Raw genomic sequence first — 20167 nt, forward strand, 5'->3', positions numbered from 1 at the left:
GACTCCCCAGGCTCTCCATCAGGACACAGCCCTCTCCCACCTCTGACGGATATGGGACCATGGAATCCTTTGTCCAGCAGCAACTCTTGCCTCCCTCACAGAAGGGAACACCTAGCCCATCAGACTCACCTTTCCTTACTGGAAAAGTCCACTCCCAGCAAGATATTCTCCTCGGTGTCCTGGCGCCCGCTGCTGTACACCACCACCATGTACCGGACCCGGTCCGCCCAGGCGCTCTCCAGGCGCACGGCCTGGAACAGGGCAGACGTGCTCTCACTGGCCTGCCTTTGGAGGTGGTGCCTCCCTCCCATCTCCAATGCAAGATCAACACTTTCAGTGTTCTGCCTTTCCCTCTGGGAGTTAAAAATGAAGAGAAAATTCTTGGCTGGGCATGGTGGCTCAGGCCTGTAATCCCAGCACTTTGGGAGGCCAAGGTAGGCAGATCACTTGAGGTCTGGAGTTTGAGACCAGCCTGGCCAACATGGCAAAACCCCATCTCTACTAAAAATACAAAAATTAGCTGGGCGTGGTGGCATGCGCCTGTAATCCCAGCTACTCAGGGGACTGAGGCACGAGAATCTCTTGAACCCGGGAGACGGAGGTTGCAGTGAGCTGAGATCACGCCACCACATGCCAGCCAGAGTGACAGAGTGAGATTCCATCTCAAACAACAAAACACAAAGAGGACATTCTTGACAGCAGGAACCAGGCCTCATTTCTCTCTGTAGCAGCAGGGACGCCGCCTGGCTCAGAGGAATCACCCAAAATGCAAGAAATCAGTGAACACATGAAATCCAAAGAAAGTTCTTATTTAGCTTATTTAACTGCCATGGAGACCTGTTTCATCCCTCCTCCCGCCCCTCTGGGGAACTGAGGAGTCAACCTGGCTTTGGCTTTAGTGCACAATTTGAGGAGAATTTGTTTGTTGTAACCTAAAAGCTTTTCCCCCTATCATTCATGAATGGTTCCCCACCAAGTTTCACAATTAAAAATTAAAACTTGCTGGCTGGGCACGGTGGCTTACACCTATAACCCCAGGTCTTTGGGAGGCAGAGGAAGGAGAATTGTTTGAGGCCAGGAGTTCAAGACCAGCCTGGGCAAAACAGCAAGACCCCATATCCACAAAATTTTTTTTTTAATTATGCAGGGTGGTACACACTTGTAGTCCCAGCTATCCAGGAGGCTGAGGTGGGAGGATTGCTTGAACCCAGGAGTTTGAGGCTGTAGTGAGCTAGGATCATGCCACTGCACTCCAGCCTGGGCAACAGAGCAAGACCCTCATCTCACAAAAATTAAAAAAAAATTTTTTTTAACTTGACATTCTCACTGCTTCTTACCAGCTTGATTCTGTCTTCACAACGCAGAAGGTTGATCATCACCTGAAGATGTTGAGGCAGGTCACCTGTTGAACCAATAAAGAAAGGTTTAAAAGGTCTCTTACCTACTTTCTAGGAAAAAAACCTCTGAAAGGCTGACTTTGAGGGCTTGGAAAAAGATTGAGAAGTTAAAATTTGTCTACCTACACCACAGGAGAATCACCACAAAAACTTCAAGTCTCAATTTCTCTTACACCACTCTGAATACTGTGCGATGTGGATGGGTGACATGGAGCTTACTGTCATGTTGTTAAAAGTTGCTCTTGGCCGGGCGCGGTGGCTCATGTTTGTAATCCCAGCACTTTGGGAGGCCGAGGTGGGCGGATCACGAGGTCAGGAGATCGAGACCACGGTGAAACCCCGTCTCTACTAAAAATACAAAAAAATTAGCCGGGCGTAGTGGCGGGCGCCTGTAGTCCCAGCTACTCGGAGAGGCTGAGGCAGGAGAATGGCGTGAACCCGGGAGGCGGAGCTTGCAGTGAGCCGAGATTGCGCCACTGCACTCCAGCCTGGGCGACAGAGCGAGACTCCGTCTTAAAAAAAAAAAAAAAAAAAAAAAGTTGCTCTTATTTCCTGAAATACATACAGTATAGGTTTCCAAATACAAAATGTGGAAAATACAGGCAAGCCTAGAGAAAAATGTTATTTCATTCAAGCCAATGTTACTCGGCAGGTTGGGGTGCCTAGAAACGACAGCTGTGGCTGGAAGTAAGGCATTTGCTAAGAGTTAACCATTAGAGAAAAAGGACAGAGCACCATGCTTCCTCTTCAAACAACTTCTTCTTCTTCTTCTTTTTTTTTTTTGATACAGAGTCTCAAACTGTCACCCAGGCTAGAGTGCAGTGGTGCGATCTCAGCTCACTGCAACCTCCGCCCCCTGGATTCAAGGGATTCTTCTGTCTCAGCCTCCTAAGTAGCTGGGATTACAGGTGCCCATCACCATACCCGGCTAATTTTTGTATTAACTGTAGAGACGGAGTTTCACCATGTTGGCCAGGCTGGTCTCGAACTCCTGACCTCAAGTGATCTGCATGCCTCCGCCTCCCAAAGTGCTGGGATTACAGGCATGAGCTACCCCACCCAGGCCCCACTTCAAACTTCTGCATTTTCCACTGGAGGCAGACATTATTTCCATAACCGGGGGGAAAATGTTTAAGTGACTCTACAGATAGCAGCTGTATGCTGGTTGCCCAGAGAAATAATTTGAATAGAAACCAATCTGTCATTTTCTCTTTTCTTGCTAAAAATATGTACTCTTTTTTCTTCACTATGTAAAACAGGCAGTAGCCAGGGATGGCTTCTGAACTTCTCTGAGCTGCCCCAGGGTTCAGGAGGTGTCCCTGGAGTGCAGTGAGGAAAGTCTTTTACTGGCCATGAGTCTCACGCGAAGCAGGAGACCCTGTCAGAAGAAGGGCACACTTTCAAGGAGGGGAAAGTTGTAAGGGAGGTGCATAATTAATAAGTAGCAGGTGTGACTCCAAGTTTGCTTTTTTCTCTAGCTTATACATTTTTCTTTATATCTGCAAGGCTTTCTTTCTGAAGAAAGGTTCATCTGTAAAGATGCTAATATCAGCCTGGTGTGGTGGCTCACACCTGTAATTCCAGTGCTTTGGGAGGCCGAGGCAGGAGAGTCACTTGAGGCCAGGCATTCAAGACCAGCCTGGGCAACATGGCAAGACCCCATCTCTACAGAAAAGTAAAAAATTAGCTGGGCTTTCTGGTTCGCATCTGTAGTCCCAGCTACTTGGGAGGCCAAGGCAGGAGGATCGCTGAAGCCCAGGAGTTTGAGACCACCCTGGGCAACATGATGAGACCCTGTCTCTACAAAGGAAAAAAAAATATACATCACAATTACAACCCCAAAAGGATCAATAATGCTTACACACTCAAATGCTCCAAAAGAAAACATTGTGTTTGTTCCTTTTGCAAAAGCATCTTTTTCATTTTAAGGGAGAATGACAGATGATGTCCAAATTGCACTTCCTGCCTCAGAGAGGAATTGAGTCATTAGAAATTTGTGCCTCTAGTCAGGAGGGTAGATCTCATGTTAAGCGTTCTTTCTTTTTCTTTTTTTTTCAATAGAGATAGGGTTTTGCCATGTTGCCCAGGCTGGTCTCGAACTCCTGGACTCAAATGATCCTCCCACCTCAGCCTCCCAAAGTGCTGGGATTATAGGCATGAGCCACCAAACCCAGCCCAATTAAGCATTCTTTCCACAATAAGTAAAATTTAAAAAAGAAAAGAACCATGCCCCTCTTATCTGTCCTCTCCAGTTATATAATTCCACAGTGTATATCACCCTATGTTGACCCTGCTTCCTACGATGAGCGATTTGGAGATAAAGGTTCACATTAAAGAAAGCCATAGACCTCCCCACCCCCTTCCTCCACCCATCATGTCACCAATACAACACAACAACCATGGGCTGGTTCTTCACCCGCCTGGGCCCTCCCACCATCTACCCAAGTCATAGAACTGCATTGGGGAAAGCAAAAACAAACCCCTGTCTGATAAATGCCTAAATGAAAGGGACATTTTCCACACAGATAAACTTCTTTCAGTGGGATTGTTTGCTGAGATATGGAACTGCTGACAGACAGAAATCCAAACCCCAGTCTGACATCCACACACAAAAAAATCAGAGAATATAAGCCCTAGAAAGGGTCTCAAATTGACTGGACTGGCTGAAACAAACTGAACTACTTTTCCAAGGACAGAATTAACCCTCAATTGTACTCAGCTCTGCACGGTGGTTACTGGGGGGGCCTCTGGTACATTCAGGAGACTTGATGGTAATTCTAGGGAAAAAAAAGGAACTAACGTAAGTCTAGTCTGCGCCTGTCCCAAGGTCATTTACCGACCAACTGTGGACAGCTGGCGGCCCCTCTGCCTTCTGACCTCATCGTCCACTCCAGATCTCAGGGCACAAGAGTCAGCCAGCTGGTGGCTTGCATCCTACCCTTCTAGTCTTTGGATTAGAGGAAGGAGGTATCTGACACTTAGTGAGCAGAGCTTGAGCATTTGCTTTGTTGTATGTGTTACAGTTAAAACATGAACAACAGCTACATTTCTAAGAGGGCAGAATAATTAGCAAATTCAAGAATGAAGAATCTGGCTGAATATGCTGCCTCAAACCTATAATCCCAATGCCTTGAAAGGCTGAGGTGGGGGGATGGCTTGAGGCCAGGAGTTGGAGACCAGCCTGAGCAACATAGTGAGACCTCATCTATACATACACACAAACACACACACACACACACACACAATTAGCTGGGTGTGGTGACGCGCATCTATGGTCCCAGCTACTCAGGAAGCTGAGGCTGGACGATCACTTGAGCCCAGGAGGTCGAGGCTGCAGTGAGCTATGATCAGGCCACTGCATGCCAGCCTGGGCAAGGAAATGAGATCCGTCTCTAAAAAAACTTTTCATATAATTAAAAAAAAAAAAAGAATGAAGGGTCTGTTTATAGCTGTATTGTATTAGAAGTCATCGTAATAATAATGATAGTTACCCATATATATATATATATATATATATACAGCACCTACTAAAGGTAGGTATGTTACACGCATAACTCTAAATTTCCATATTGTCTGAGGCACCAGTATTTGATGCCCATTGTAAAGACTAGGAAACTGAGGCTTAGAAGTCGACCTGTGACGGCTTAGTAAGTTGGAGAACTAGGATCAGAAGACAGGTCTGCCTGGCTTCAAAACAAATACTATTTCTACAAACCACAATGCCTCCTTGTACAGGACAGTTATTTTCTTTGCTTAAAACAGACCTAAATATTATCAACATCAGTATGTGAAAATACTGACTGAGCCTTGGTGTTTGCTATAAATTGTATGGTGTAGAATTCTAACCTGAGCACCCAGATCTAAAATGAAGCTGAATGACTTGAGGTTAAACAAACAAAATGTTCACAAGAAAACTGGCCACAATGGCTGGTTGGTTTCACCTGCTGCTGTTCTGAAAAGTAAAGGCCTTCTCAGCTCATATTCAATTATGCACTGCCTCTCCAAGAAATGCCCTGAGACGCTGTCCATCTACGACAAAGATCCACTTACATGCAAGCATTTTTTTCTTTCTTTCTTTTTGAGCTAGGCTCTATTTTTTTGTCACCCAGGCTGGAGTGCAGTGGCGCAATCATGGCTCACTGAGCAACACAGTGAGCAACATAGTGAGACCTCATTTACGCACACACACACACACAAAACTAGCTGGGTGTGGTGACGCGTCAGCCTCGACCTCCTGGGCTCAAGCAATCCTCCCGCCTCAGCCCCCCACTCTGCTGGGATTACAGGCATGCGCCACCATGCCCAGCTAATTTTTGTATTTTTTGCAGAGATAGGGTTTCACTGTGTTGTTCAGGTTAGTCTGGAACTCCTGGGTTCAAGCGAGATCTGCCCACCTTGGCCACCCAAATGCTGGAATTACAGGTAAGAGCCACCGTGCCTGGCCATAAGTGTGTTTTGTTGTTATTGTTTTTAAGAAACAGAGTCTCTCTCTGTCACCCAGGCTGGAGTGCAGTGGCATGATCCTAGCTCGTTGCAGCCTCAAACTCCTGGGCTCAAGCGATCCTCCCACCTCAGCCTCCCAAAGCACTGGGATTACAGGTATGAGACACCATGCAGGGCCACGCAAGCATTTCTTGAATTCCTCTTTCTAACTGCCTTCAGTTCTGAGTCAAGTCTCCTAAGAAAACCAGTCTTATTACTTAGTCGGCATTTCTTATTTAAACTCAGTTTGATCCTCACCCTATTACTTCTGTCCACTTCCTAAAAACAAACTATTACAGAATCAAGACTTCCTACTATAGTGTCTATCTCAGAGTTGGAGCCAAAGGCCCTTCAAGAAATTCTCCAAATGAGTGTTTTTCAAATGCTTGGAGAAATCCATCCCAAGATTAGGTATACAGCACTCCAGATGGTTATTTTCAAGTGGACAACATCTGGCTATAATTCATTTTGGTGCATTTGTTAAAAAGTCAGGCTGTAACTTACAGCCTGCAATTAACTGATAAACTACAGAGAGGAAATCTTTGCATCCCAGCAGGATGCTGCTGACCTTACTCCTGACGCAGACAGACATGACATAAAAGGTTGGAAAATGTGCGTGGCCTGCTCAAGAGAGAGCATCTGAGCCTCTGCCTGCACTTGTCATTGCAAACCTGCATCCATTATGTCTAAGGCCTTCAAACTCAGCAACATCACCAACAATGGAAGTTTCCTCTGCTGTCCAGAAAAGCAGCTCCAATGTAAGAGTATCAACTTAGAGCCCTCACCTGCATGCTTGTGGGGGTGCTGAAGACTCCGCTGGCCTTGAGGGCTGCTTCCCTGTTGTAAGAAGAGGGCTGCGCCTTTCACCATGAAAAAGCTCTCGCTTAAGCTGGGAAGGATAAGACCAAAGCACAGTTAGACTAGAATTCAGACAGGAAAATGGACAAAGAATTACTGCAGGGGAAAAAGCTTTAGCGTGGACAAATGGCATGTAAAATGCAAATAGGATGAAACTGCTTTTATAATAATTCCACGTAGTACTTTTCTCAAACCTTGCTTTTGCTAAAAGCTTGCTGCTGGAGAATTTTCGTGACAAAATAATGCTTCCGTGACAACACCCAAAGTTCTACGTAGGCTCTCCAGGGCCCCTTTCTGCAGAATACTGGACAAGGATCTCACTGTCATATAACATTTTCTTCTTTCTTTTTTTTTTGAGACACAGTTTCACTCTGTCATCCAGGCTGCAGTACAGTGGTGTGATCTCAACTCACTGCAACCTCTGCCTACTGGGTTCAAGTGATTCTCATGTCTCAGCCTCCCCAGCAGCTGAGATTACAGGCATGTGCCACCATGCCCAGCTAATTATTGTATTATTAGTAGAGACATGGTTTCACCATGTTAGCCAGGCTGGTCTCAAACTCCTGACCTCAAGCGATCTGCCTGCTTCGGCCTCCTGGAGTGCTGCGATTACAGGCATGACCCTGCCCGAACATAACGTTTTCTAAGAATAGAGAACAACTCCCTGATTAGGAGAGGGCGGTCTACTTTGTGAATTCTCATGCTCTTGCTGTTGATCTCTGCTTCTAACTCTCTGGCTTTTAACAACTCCATTGTTTCTTGGTGACTTCCCTTGATGGAATACAAGATGAAATTACACTTTCACTAGTTGTTTGCATTTTAAGAAAAGTGGGGACGGGCCAGGTGGCTCAAGCCTGTAATCTCAGCATTTTGGAAGGCCAAGGCAGGTGGATCACTTGAAGTCAGGAGTTCGAGACCAGTCTGGCCAACATGGTGAAACCCTGTCTCTACTAAAAATGCAAAAATTAGCCAGGCATGGTGGCACATGCCTGTAATCCCAGCTACTCAGAAGGCTGAGGCACAAGAATCACTTACTTGAGCCCCAGGGACAGAGGCTGGAGTGAGCCAAGATCGCACCACTGCACTCCAGCCTGGGCGACAGAGCAAGACCGTGTCTCAAAAAAAAGGAAAGAAAGAAAGAAAAAAAAAAGTGGGTGGATACTGACCTGTGATTTAACTTAGTCAAGGTTGTCCTGTCCACTATTCTTGCAGAAAACCTGAAGTTGGCCCAATGAATTTCTCAGCAGAATGAATCTTTGGATTTTGTTATTTTAGCTAGCAATAACACTTACATCTACCTATAACTTTAAAAATTACAATTAAGGCCGGGTGCGGTGGCTCACGCTTGTAATCCCAGCACTTTGGGAGGCCGAGGCGGGCGGATCATGAGGTCAGGAGATAGAGACCACGGTGAAACCCCGTCTCTACTAAAAATACAAAAAAAATTAGCCGGGCGTGGTGGCGGGTGCCTGTAGTCCCAGCTACTTGGAGAGGCTGAGGCAGGAGAATGGCGTGCACCCGGGAGGCGGAGCTTGCAGTGAGCCGAGACTGCGCCACTGCACTCCAGCCTAGGCGACAGAGCGAGACTCTGTCTCAAAAAAAAAAAAAAAAAAAAAAAAAAAAATCACAATTAAAAAATGTTTATTTGGGAGGCTGGGGTGGAAGGATCATTTGAGCCCAGGAGTTTGGGACCAGCCTGGGATACGTTGTGAGACCCCGTCGTACATCAAAAGTTTTTATTTTTAATTTCACTTTCATGACTTGGCTATCAAGTCTGGCTTTTGCAAAAATTAAGACATAAGAAAAGAATGCTTCAGCTATGAATTACTATCAATTGTTCAAAAATACCATCAACTCTCAAAATTATGCATAAAATACACCAAAATTATTAACGGCTTTGCAGGAGGTGGGGGAGGAGGAGGAATAGATTATCTTCTAGTATTTTCCAAATGTTCTATATTAAACTTATATTAACCTTTAAAACATCTACTTTTGTTTCATTCTCAAAATAATATAAAACACATACTATACTTTATAATTTAAAAAGAACATCCTAATCTTTTTTTTTTTTTTTTTTGAGATGGAGTCTCGCTCTGCCACCCAGGCACCCAGGCTGAAGTGCAGTGGCGCGATCTGGCTCACTGCAAGCTCTGCCTCCCGGGGTCACGCCATTCTCCTGCCTCAGCCTCTCCGAGTAGCTGGGACTACAGGCGCCCGCCACCACGCCCGGCTGATTTTTTGTATTTTCAGTAGAGACGGGGTTTCACTGTGGTCTCGATCTCCTGACCTCGTGATCCACTGGCCTCGGCCTCCCAAAGTGCTGGGATTACAAGCGTGAGCCACCGCGCCTGGCCAGAACATCCTCATCTTAATAATTTCATAAAAGGAGGTCACAGTTCAAATTGTAGGCAACTATAAAAATTTCTCTCTTGAACAACCAATGGACATATACGTGATTTGAAGGAAAAATCCCTAAGAAAAAGCAGTCTTCTAATTAAAGAGAACCTTGAAATTAAGTAAATCAATTCCTGACAGAAAGATGAAGATGTTTTCTGTAATATATGAAAGCAAGATCACCTTTGCCCCAGACATCTAATGTTAGTAGTTAAATGTTCGAATTCTGGAATAAAAAACTCAGCAAAGTCTAAAGTATGACTCCGGGTGCCAAGAAAATGCCACATGAACTAGCATTTCCAATCAGCAGCTCCTGAAATCAGGAAGACTGTTATGTTCTATGATATAAAGTCCACAATAAAATCTGTTAGTTTTTCTGGTTAAATGCTCATGCTAAAAATAGTGATTGCTCAAATATTAAGTAAGAAGACTTAGTTCTGCCTTCTTGTTCAGTCCTTTGAATTCCAGGCAATTGGTTTTCGCTATCTTGTGACACCAATACTTGACATCTGGCAGCATTTTGTCTGCTACTGCAGATGCACTGCCGAGTCATCCTTTCCACCCTCGCACAGTCGCATATTTGTGCTGCAAGGTTCAAGTGTTGAGGAGCTCAGGATTATAAATAACGAAAGAAACGAGAAGCAGCCTTTCTTTGCTGTCTCACCCTCACCCATAGGAAGTAAAAAGCTCTTTAGCATCCATCTGGCCGATCTCATTTCACAGGGTGCAGAATCACCTAACCCTTTCCACCCGCAAAGCTTGTCACTCTCTCCTTCCTTAGAATCTCACAGCTGAGTATGTTTTCAGAACTGTTCTTAGACACAGATCACTTACTATTTATTCTCATCAAAATCTGAAAGAGCTATGCGAGAGGTTCCAAACTCATGAAACCTAAAACAACCATCAGTTCATCGAAGCAGCTGGGAAAATCTTTTCGAGACAACATCAACTGCTTTTGTTCACGAGATTAAAAAAAACAAAAACAAAAACAAAAACAAAACAATTCATACTGACCAGAAACCCAAGCACGCTAGAAACAGCCAACCATTAACGATGACCTTTGCTTTGGAAACCATGAGCAAAAATTCCCCTTGGTTTCCCTTACATTTCCTTTGGAAAAAAAAGGAACAATGCAACAGACTAGGCTGGTTTCACTCTGTGATCACTTACAAGGCCAGCTGTTCCTCCTCCGTGTTCCTACACTGATAAGAATCAGGGCCTCCTGCTCTACGCATGAAGTTGGGATGGCATTGATTGGGGCCCTGGAACACTCTGCCTCTGTTCCCCCACGACAATCAAGTAACAGGCATTTACTGTAAAAAGCAAGACTGGAAGCTGCAGGGAAGACCAAGCAGCAGCGCATTATCCCGAAGCTGTGAGATCACCCTGCGTCCTGCAAATACAGTCAGGGGATACAGCCAGAGGAAACCGCACGACATGACTCTCAGGGTGGGGGGTGGGGTGGGAGGCTGCACAGCATGGTCAGTCACAGGATTTATGAAAACAAGATGCAGAAAGTCTCTGTGACCCGGCTTCCTGGCTTCTCTTCTGAGCTCACTCTGGGCCCAGAGCCTCATGCGCCCTCTGCGTGGCCGATCTGAATACTGTATCTGACGACCGCAGCTTCTGATGCCCAGAGGCACAGGCTCCCCCGATTCATCAGACCCTCAAAGTGTCCCACTGGGGAAGTCCATGAAGAAATCCACATTGGTGATGGCACGCTCACTTTACCAGGTGTCCGGGGCCAGGAAGCCCAAACCCACAAGCCATCCATCCCAGCCACCCAGAAATCACCCTTCTCACAAAAGATCTGAGTGTCCTAAAAGAAGTGACTAAAGATACAAAAGGTCAGATGCAGACAGACAAAACGGAAATGTCTTCCTCCACCACTGTAAGAAAAATCTTGATGAGGGATTAAAAAAAAGCCGCTGCCCTCTCTACCCACTAACCAGAATGCTTTTATCTCCACCACACAGATCTGTTCTCGGACACTGATTACTGCCATTCGGGAAGCTTCATAAGATTAAAGTTTCTCCAAAGCATTGAAGACAGACAAAAACCTCAATCAATGCTCCTCAAAAAACCCCAGGCCCCCAAAATATAAACAGCCAGTGTCATCCAGAAACCAAGCCATGGCAGGAAAACAGAAATCAGGGTGGTCATACGTACTAATTTGAGCTGGAAACCTCTGGACAGCAGAAGTAGTGGGTTGGCTGAAGGAAGATGCAGAAATCGGTAAAATAAAAGAGGTTTGTGGCTGCAGTGCTCACATCTCTAATGCTCCCTACAACTGCCCTCGGAGGTCCGGCCATCTGCTCCCTACGGAGATCAGGAAAAGCCAGGAGGCTGCCGAGTGCTTCCACGAGGGCTGGGGAGCCAACTCTTCCTCGGAGTCCTACCCGAAAAGCAAATGGCTCTTGTGGAACTCTTGTCTTCCTCTGATATTTTGGCTGAAAAAGGCCCTTGTCCCAGCCATCCTGATGAAAGAGGGCCATTCAGCAAAACAGCTGAGGTTCCTCTAATCACTGCACTCCTACGGGCTTTTCAGTAGGCCGGAGAAACAAGCACCAGGGTGTGCATTCGACATTGTGAGGGCAAACAGCTGGCCCCAAGGAACCAACCCCAAGCAACAAGACCCCCTTCCGATTCAAATCAATGTTCTGAAGGATGACTCTTTCTTTCAAATCAGCATCCATTCACGCAACGGTGACGGTGATGTGGGCAGCTGCTGCAGTTAGTTATTCTGCGTACTCAAAGCACGGTTACATCCTGAAAATTCTTCAGTCGTGCTAACAGCTACCTGAGAGGACATGTCAGGTAGAGGGGACCACATGCACACCTATGAGGAGCTCTGGGATCCGCACGGTGCCCAAGGCAGGTCAGGCTGCAAAGGTCCTAAAGGGTGGAGGTGTGATCCCAAACCCTCCGGGCACAAGCCAGCCAAGAGCTGTGTTTTTAGCGTTTCTTTCAGCGAGAGAAATAAATTCAGGATGTGAATAACCATGATGCAGGAGAGAATGGAATAAGTACCCTAAGAAAGGGGCTCGGTTACGGTTTACAAGAGGGAGGAGGGAGCATTTCACTGGTGACTTCTGGAACAATTCCTGAAGGAAGAGGCACTGAGTAGGAGCTTCTCTTCCCTCGGCTCACAAGTGACCAAGCGATCCTCCCTACGGATTAAGTGAAACACACATTACCATGATTCTGGTTTTGCAGGTGAGGAAACCCTAGCTTGCCTAGGAGCACATATCTTTACAAGATGGGGCTGGACTCACATCTATCTGCCCCACGCCCACCTGCTTAACCCCTGTTAAGCAGCTGTTCTACTCATCCAGAGTGAAAATCAGAGCCATTATGCCGCGGTCACCCCCGTTCATGCCTGCCCAGGTGCCTAATGGCAAAGCCACTAAGGCACTGAGAAGTCAGAATGTGGATCACATCTTCCGTCCTTCTTCCCAGTATGTGAATGCATCATGCGTGGGAAAGAGAGAGAAGGAACCATTCAAGCAAACAGAACTTCAGGAAGATGAGACTGTGCCGGGGTTCTTCCACCTGCCCAAGTAGAAATCAGAAGGGCAGGGGACCCACAGCCTTATCCTACCCACCACCGCCGTCATAGCTGGGAGACAGGACACATCCTTTGGCCCTTCTGCACTGCATAGAGGCTCGGGAGTTCTGTAAACCACACAGCCACGCTGACCAAGAAGTCGCTTTCAAGGTAAGTTTCTCATCAACAGGACTATTATTTACTGAGGATCTCCCATGTGGCCAAGACTGTAGGAGGTACTTAGCTATGCCACGTCATTGAACTCTGGCAGTTCTGAAGGGTAAGGTATTTTCTCCACATGACAAATGAAGGAAGCCCGTCAATGATTCCAAAACAGAATCTCCAGGGATAGCATGGACAACGCCCATGGTAACTGCTGCGCTTCAAAGTTTAAGAAAAGTAAAAACTGGCTGGGGGTGGTGACTCATGCCTGTAATCCCAGCACTTTGGGAGGCTGAGGTGGGCGGATCATTTGAGGTCAGGAGTTCGAGACCAGCATGGTCAACATGGCAAAACCCTGTCTGTACTAAAAATACAAAAATTAGCCAGGTGTGGTGGTGCATGCCTGTAATCCCAGCTACTCAGGAGGCTGAGGCAGAGAATCACTTGAACGTGGGAGGCAGAGGTTGTAGTGAGCTGAGATCGCACCACTGCACTCCAGCCTGGGTGACAAAGTGAGACACTGTCTTGGGCAGGGGGGACAGGGAACAAAAGTAAAAACAATGGTCTGGGAATTCATATTTCTGGGTTCCAATTTACATTCTACCATATATACTCTGATTAACCCCTGGAATTAACGCTTAGAATTCCCTTACAGGGTTCTGTTCATTCATCCAAACAGCCAAACATTTGCAGAGCGTGGGGCACAGGGCTAAGCCAAGCCAGCCCAAGCACTGATAAGGGCAAAGACAGCCATCCTCTTTAAGGAATGGGTATATGTGCTGGTGATCTGGGTGTCTGCCCTGCTGCATAGAAACAACATTTCTTGAAGAACAAAAATAGTAGGTATAGAAACATCACAGTATAGAATATCATCCAAATGTCCCTGAATTCCAACTCTGGTCATACATTGAAACAACCTATCAAACTTCTAAAACACATTCATGCCTAGGTCCAGTCTCAGCAGAGTCTAATTTGGAAGGTCTGTGATGAGTCTTGGGCATCCACTTTTTAAAAGTTCCAGGGGGCTGGGCATGGTGGCTCATGCCTATAATCACAGCACTTTGGGAGGTCGAAGTGGGAGAATCAGTTGAGCCCTGGAGTTCAAGATTAACCTGGGCAACATAACAAGATCCTGTCTCTATAAAAAATAAAAATAAAATTAGCTAGGTGTGGTGGTGTGTGCCTGTAGTCCCAGCTGCTCAGGAGGCTGAGGTGGGAGAATCACTTGAGCCCAGTGAGGTCAAGGCTATACAGTGAGCTGTGACCACGCCACTGCACTCCAGCCTGGGAGACAGACCTTATCTCCAGAAAGTTCCAGGTGGTGCTTCTGATGCATAGCCAAGTTTTAAAAACCTCAGAATCAAATAACATCATAGCCGGGTATGGTGGCTCACACCTGTAATCCTGGCACTTTGGGAGGCCAAGGTGGGTGGATCACCTGAGGTCAGGAGTTCAAGACTAGCCTGGAAAACATGGTGAAACCCAGTCTTTACTAAAAATACAAAAATTAGCTGAGCGTGGTGGTGCGCGCCTGTAGTCCCAGCTTCTTGGGAAGCTGAGGCACGAGAATCACTTGTACCCCGGAGGTCGAGGCTGCAGTGAGTGAAGACTGTGATCCTGGAGTCCCCACTGCACTCCAGCCTGGGTGATAGGGTGAGACTGTCTCAAAAACAAACACACAAACAAACAAATAACACCAGAAGACACAGAGAAAACAGGCTTCTCCATGGGCTTCATAAAGATACCTCTCACATAGGTACATGTCAATGTTTTCTGCTGGTAAAAGGTAACACCAACAAAAAGGCATGGTGCTCTCAGAAGGTGGGTGATGTGATTAAGTGCAATAAAGGGAGGTCATGCTAGGGTCAAAAACAAAATAATACTCTCTTTGGAAGCAGTAAAACAGACGCTAGTCTTCTACTATGCACTTTCAGAGACCTGAATGTTCTTCTGGCCCTCTAAGGGAGATGCTGCATCATGACAATATGAAATGATGACAGTGATAGCAAAAACAGATCAGACCTGTGTTGTGTGAAACAGACATGGGGTCTTGCTATGTTGCCCAGGCTGGTCTCCAACTCCTGAGCTCAAGCGATTCTTCCGCCTTGGCCTCCCAAAGTGCTGGGGTGACAGCTGTGAGCCACCGAGCCCAACCTCAGATCAGACCTTTGACAAACTCTGCAGTGGACAAAGCATTCTGGTGAATGTCAACTCATCTGATCTTCACAAAACCGTGTGGAAGACCAGACAGGCATTATTACACTAATTTATGCCTAAGGAAACGGGGAGTTAAATAGTACAAATTTAGGATTTCTGATGCTGTATCTCGAAAAAAAAGTAGGGAATATAGGCCTGAAGAAGAGGCCCTGTCAAGGGTCCCAGATTGATGGGACAGGCTGAGACAAACGGAATCACTTTCCCCTGGATAGAACTAACCCTCAATGGTACCCCACTCTGCATGGTGATTACTGAGGGGACTGTCAATTGTCCAGCCAACTTGATGGTAATTCTAGGAGAAAAAGGAACTAATGTAATGCTGTCAGCACAGAAAGATGGGTGCCAACGAGCATTCCAAAAAGGAGGCTCTGTTAATTCGGTTTTGATCAGCAAGTATTTGCTGAGTGTCTATTGTGTCCGGTCAGTGCTAAGACCTGAGAGTTTAGAAGTGAAACAGACCCGGTTTCCACCCACACCACAGACCACTCCAAACCCGGTCTGGAGTGACACTGGAGGGCCAGGCAGGCACAAGACAGTAATTTAGATATAAGGCAGCAAGTTCCACGGTGGAAGGAGGTAGAAGGTGCAGATGCACGTACACACAGGGGTTCAGGGAGGCCTCCCTGGAAGAAATGAAGCCCGCGAGGCCCTGAAGGATCAGTAAACAGAGAGGCGCAAGGGGCAGGAGAGTAAGATGATTATGCTACATGTACCTTATTGTGAACCCAGAAGGATTTGGCCTCTGTCGTAAAAGGTTCATAAACCTCAATTTACAAATGGTGCTTTATATATCAGTTCCTTATAAGTTTGGTTAGCGTAAATTGGTTTCTTAGAACTTGATCACCCCTGAGTGAACTCACAAATTCAAGTTTCAGAATGTGCAAACCTAAGAAACAAACCTCGTGCTTGTGGTTCAGACATCGCACTGTCAACATCACAAATTCTCAGCACCTGAATGCCTGGTATACTAATACTAACAATACATATTGTTTTAAATAAGTAAATAATAGCTTTCTAGTTTACAGAGAGTTTATCCCTACATTTTTCCACTTAATTTTTACAATCCCATTCCTCTGATGAAACAACCCCAGCCTGGGCAACATGGCAAAACCCTGTCTCTACAAAAAATACAAAAATTAGCTGGGTGTGGTGGTGAGCACCTGCAGTCCCAGGTATTCGGGAGGCTGAAGTGGGAGAATCACTTGAGCCCAGGAGGCAGAGGTTGCAGTCAGCCAAGATTGTACCGCTGCACTCCAGCCTGGGCAACAGAGGGAGACTCTGTCCCACCCACCCCCAGCCCCCAAAAGAAAAGAAAATGAAACCATCATGACTGGGAGAAGATAAATGACTTGTCTATGGTCATTTGGCTAATAAGAGGCAGAATGGGGCTGAAAAAGTTCGGTGCTCTTCCTGAAGAATCCATAGGTCAGAGAGCAGGACCATCTGACCTGCAGCAATAGCAGCAACGTGCAAAGCTGATCAACTGACCTCAAAACCACTCTCAGTGAGGCTCTGGATGGATTCAGAACCCCAGGCCTAGCAAAGTGAAGTTGATAAAGATGTAAAGGAGATCGAAAATTCACCATTTGGAGAGAGATTAGCTAAAGACTGCAGGTGGGATGGAAAATTCTTTCCATGGTTCTCCCACAGGTTCTTCCCTCATTTGGAATTCATGTTTAAAAGTCACAAAGACCCTGAGTTGGGCCAAGGTCTCGTTCTTCTTCACTGTGTGCCTTACAGTGCAACATGGCAGGGCCTCATTCCAAATGTCACTCTTCAGAGCCTAAGAAAACAAGTAACTTTAGGGACACACCTGTCAACCGGAGCTCCCAAGTTGTACCCCTCTAAACACATAATGCTGAGCATAGAAAAATTCCAGCTCTGCAGGGCGTTATACTTAGGGAAAGGGGTCACAGACAAGGAATGCTGGCAGGGCTCATTACAAATATCTTTGCTGCTGGAACATGTATTGTTTGGCTAGAAGGCGTAGGCTTCTCTCAGAGAGAAGGAATGTCCAAAAGTATTTCAGACAGTAAGAGACATTCTCTGAGCCAGCTACACAGCTCTCCTTCAAACCAACGGGTAGCGGCAAGCAGCTGAACTGAGCAGCGAGCTCGCAAAAGCAAGCTTTTTTTTTTTTTTCTCCCTAAATAAGACAGCAAGTGATGTGTCTTGGCTTGGTTTAGCAAATCTTAAGATAGTTCCCTGATGACCCCAAGAGCCCTCAGGCCCCATGGAAGCTGGAGCTAACGCAGCTTCCTCCAAGCATCATCTGCTCCACCAGGATCTAAGCCCCTTCATGAGGGCAGAAGGTAAAAGGGCTGCACTGTGCGGGAAATGCTATGGCAGCAAAGACAGCCGAACACGCCAGAAATAACAGGCACATGAAGGAAATGTTTCTGAGACAGCTCAAAAATTCCGAGAAGAGATTATCCCGACTGTCCCAGGTTCTCAGCTCTGTCTTTGGTATGCAGCCCCATACCACAGTCATTCGTCACCGAGTCCTAACTTTGTCAGAGGCCCCTCCTTCCAGGTCTCTCAGGCACCACCCCAGTTCTGGCCCTCCTCACCCCCGTGAACCAGGTGACATCCAAGCAGCCCCACAGTGCACCCAGCTCTGTGCTGCATTCTCTGAATGTCCCTGAAGGCCAGGACCGCTGTATTCTCTACCCACTCTCTGTCTAGTATGGGAGCCACTGGCCAGATGTGTTGACTGAACACTTAAGAGGCAGTAAGTGTGACCAAGAAACTGGGTTTGTCATTTTATTTCATTTTAGTTAATTTAAATTTAAGTTTAATTAGCTACACGAGGCTATCAGCTGTGGTATAGGACAGCAGAGCTCCGGAAGCTTTTGGCCTGGTGAGAAGAATCAGGACAAGGGCCTCCCTGGCCTCTCGCCCACTCTGCACAGCCCCTAACCATTGCTCTCATGACATTCTTTCCCAGCCCCAGAACTTTCAGCCATGTGACATCATCTATTGATTAGAGTCCAAACTTCTTGTGCTAACTCTCTATGGTTGCCACAATTAGCCATTATATGTCGTTAACCTAAATTTCATTCATCTGCTATGTCCTGACCTTAGGGGCTTAGAATATAGTTAGAAAACAATACTTTAGAATAAAAACCCTCCTTGTATTACCTCTCACACTATTCCCCCTGTTCTCCATGTTTCGCATTCTCTGTTCTATCCCCAGCTATAGCACTGTCCCCATAAAGCCTACTGTGGTTCTCGGCTCATGGTCTCCTTCCTCCCATCGGCCTCCCCACGTCATGCCTGTATTCCAGTGTTTATGCCTTCTCCAGGAAGCTTTCTCTTGTGGCCCTTGCTGCGAGCTATAGCTCCTCCCTTTCAACATCTTATAGCACCTCCTCTTACTGTGCAGGTGAGGACACTGAGGCTTAGGGGTTAAGTCACTTGCTCAAGGTCACATACAGTCAGTCCTCTGTATCTGCGGGTTCCTCATCAGTGGATTCAACCAACTACAGATAGAAGATACAGTATTTGAGGGATGCTGAACTCTTTGAATTAATGGGTTCTGCAGGTGCTTAAGCATCCATGGATTTTGTTATCCTCGGCAAAGGCGGGGGTACTGAAACCAATCCCCTTGGATACCGAGGGAAAGACCATCCTTAGTGATAGGAACCCAAGTTCCCTGACTTCCAAATCATGTTCCCTGACCCACTTATTTACTAACTAGTGGTGAAGCCATCTTCCTGCCAGTATATTTTAACTTCACAATGGGATGCGAGGGCCAGGATGCACATGCTTTTTAAATCTCCCTCTGTGCTTGACATACAGTAGATTGAAAGTAAGTGCTGGTAGATACACTGGCCAAGCTGTGGCCCTCTCTGAAGTCAGTATTCCAGGAGTAACTCACCCTGGTCATCTCTGTGCCCTGGGCACACTGGGTACTCCCCACACAAAGTTTGAACCTGGCAAATAAGACTCACAGCATCAGTGCCGCATGCAAGTTAAAGCCACCTGGAGGTCAGGTCAGATCTTCCTGACAACTGAGTGCTTCAAACAACACAACAGCAGCTAAGTTCCCCACACCACCTTGAGTGTCTGGAGAGCTAGGGCTATGACTTCTCTGTCTCAGGATCCCTCTCAGTGACCAGGAAACAGTGGACATCAATAAATGTAACACCAATAACATCTTCGTTGAGCACTATGCTAAGCACATCAGGTATGTTAACTCATTTACTCCTCAGTGTCCATCTCTCAGTGTTTTATACATACGGAAACTGAGGCTCAATTAGCCGAGCATGGTGTCGTGCTCCTGTAATCCCAGCTATTGGGCGGCACAAGAATCACTCGAATCTGGGAGGCAGAGGTTGCAGTGAGCCAAGATTGTGCCACAGCACTGCAACAGAGTGAGACTCCGTCTTTAAAAAAAAAAAAAAAAAACACTGAGGCTCGGGGAGGTTAAGTCACTTGCCCAAGTTCATGAGACCAAGGAGCGGGGAAGCAGGAAGAGGAAGGCAGAAGTGTAACTCTGAAACCTCTGCTCTTAGGCACTGGCTTTTGGCTGAACTGACACCTCTGGAAAACAGTGTCAAAAAAGTCCACTTCTCCTCCCAACAATTCAGACCTAAAACCATTTGGCAGGGAAGGGCAGGGCAGCTTCTGAGTTGGTGAGGGGGTGTGGGATCCCGAGCTGGGGTGTCTGTTGGCAAGCAGGGTGCAAAGGGCATCTGTGCAGGGAGGGGCTGCAAGGGAGACAGAGACTGCTCACAGGCAAGGAATGAAATATTAAACATCAATGTTAATATCAATATTTATAATATATTTATGATATATCTATAGAATATATACATATTATATTAATTTTATAATTAATAGTTATAATTATATTAATATTCATATAATTAATATTAACAAAGATCTATTCTATAATATAAATAATATGTAAATTTTATATAATATACATGTTAATATTTATTAATATTTTAGGGACGATGGGAGTCATGAATATGGAGAGACAAAACTAGAATGAACCCCAAGGTGCTGCATCACAATTGAAGCTACCAGTCTGAACTCATATAGTTTTCAACATATTGAAATAAATATAGATGCACGTGTGTGTGTATGCACATACATACATATG

General features: G+C 46.1%; 1 protein-coding gene across 5 annotated transcripts in view; it reads right to left on the bottom strand.

Annotated features, from left to right (window-relative positions):
• The window catches only part of SSH1 (slingshot protein phosphatase 1), a 76218-nt gene that overhangs the window by 34512 nt on the left and 21539 nt on the right, over window positions 1-20167 (bottom strand). Inside the window, exons 1-4 of one of the 5 annotated variants that reach the window (XM_063614423.1) lie at window positions 11301-11504; window positions 6665-6768; window positions 1338-1402; window positions 130-251 (exon numbers count right to left, since the gene is read on the bottom strand). In XM_063614423.1, coding sequence (XP_063470493.1) covers window positions 130-251; window positions 1338-1402; window positions 6665-6768; window positions 11301-11443 — 434 coding nt within the window. In that variant the 5' untranslated portion in view covers window positions 11444-11504. The other 4 variants (XM_055238611.2, XM_055238609.2, XM_063614425.1 and 1 more) reach the window with 4 other exon arrangements.

The sequence above is a fragment of the Symphalangus syndactylus genome, chromosome 13, assembly GCF_028878055.3.
Source record: "Symphalangus syndactylus isolate Jambi chromosome 13, NHGRI_mSymSyn1-v2.1_pri, whole genome shotgun sequence".
NCBI classification, from domain to species: Eukaryota; Metazoa; Chordata; class Mammalia; order Primates; family Hylobatidae; genus Symphalangus; species Symphalangus syndactylus.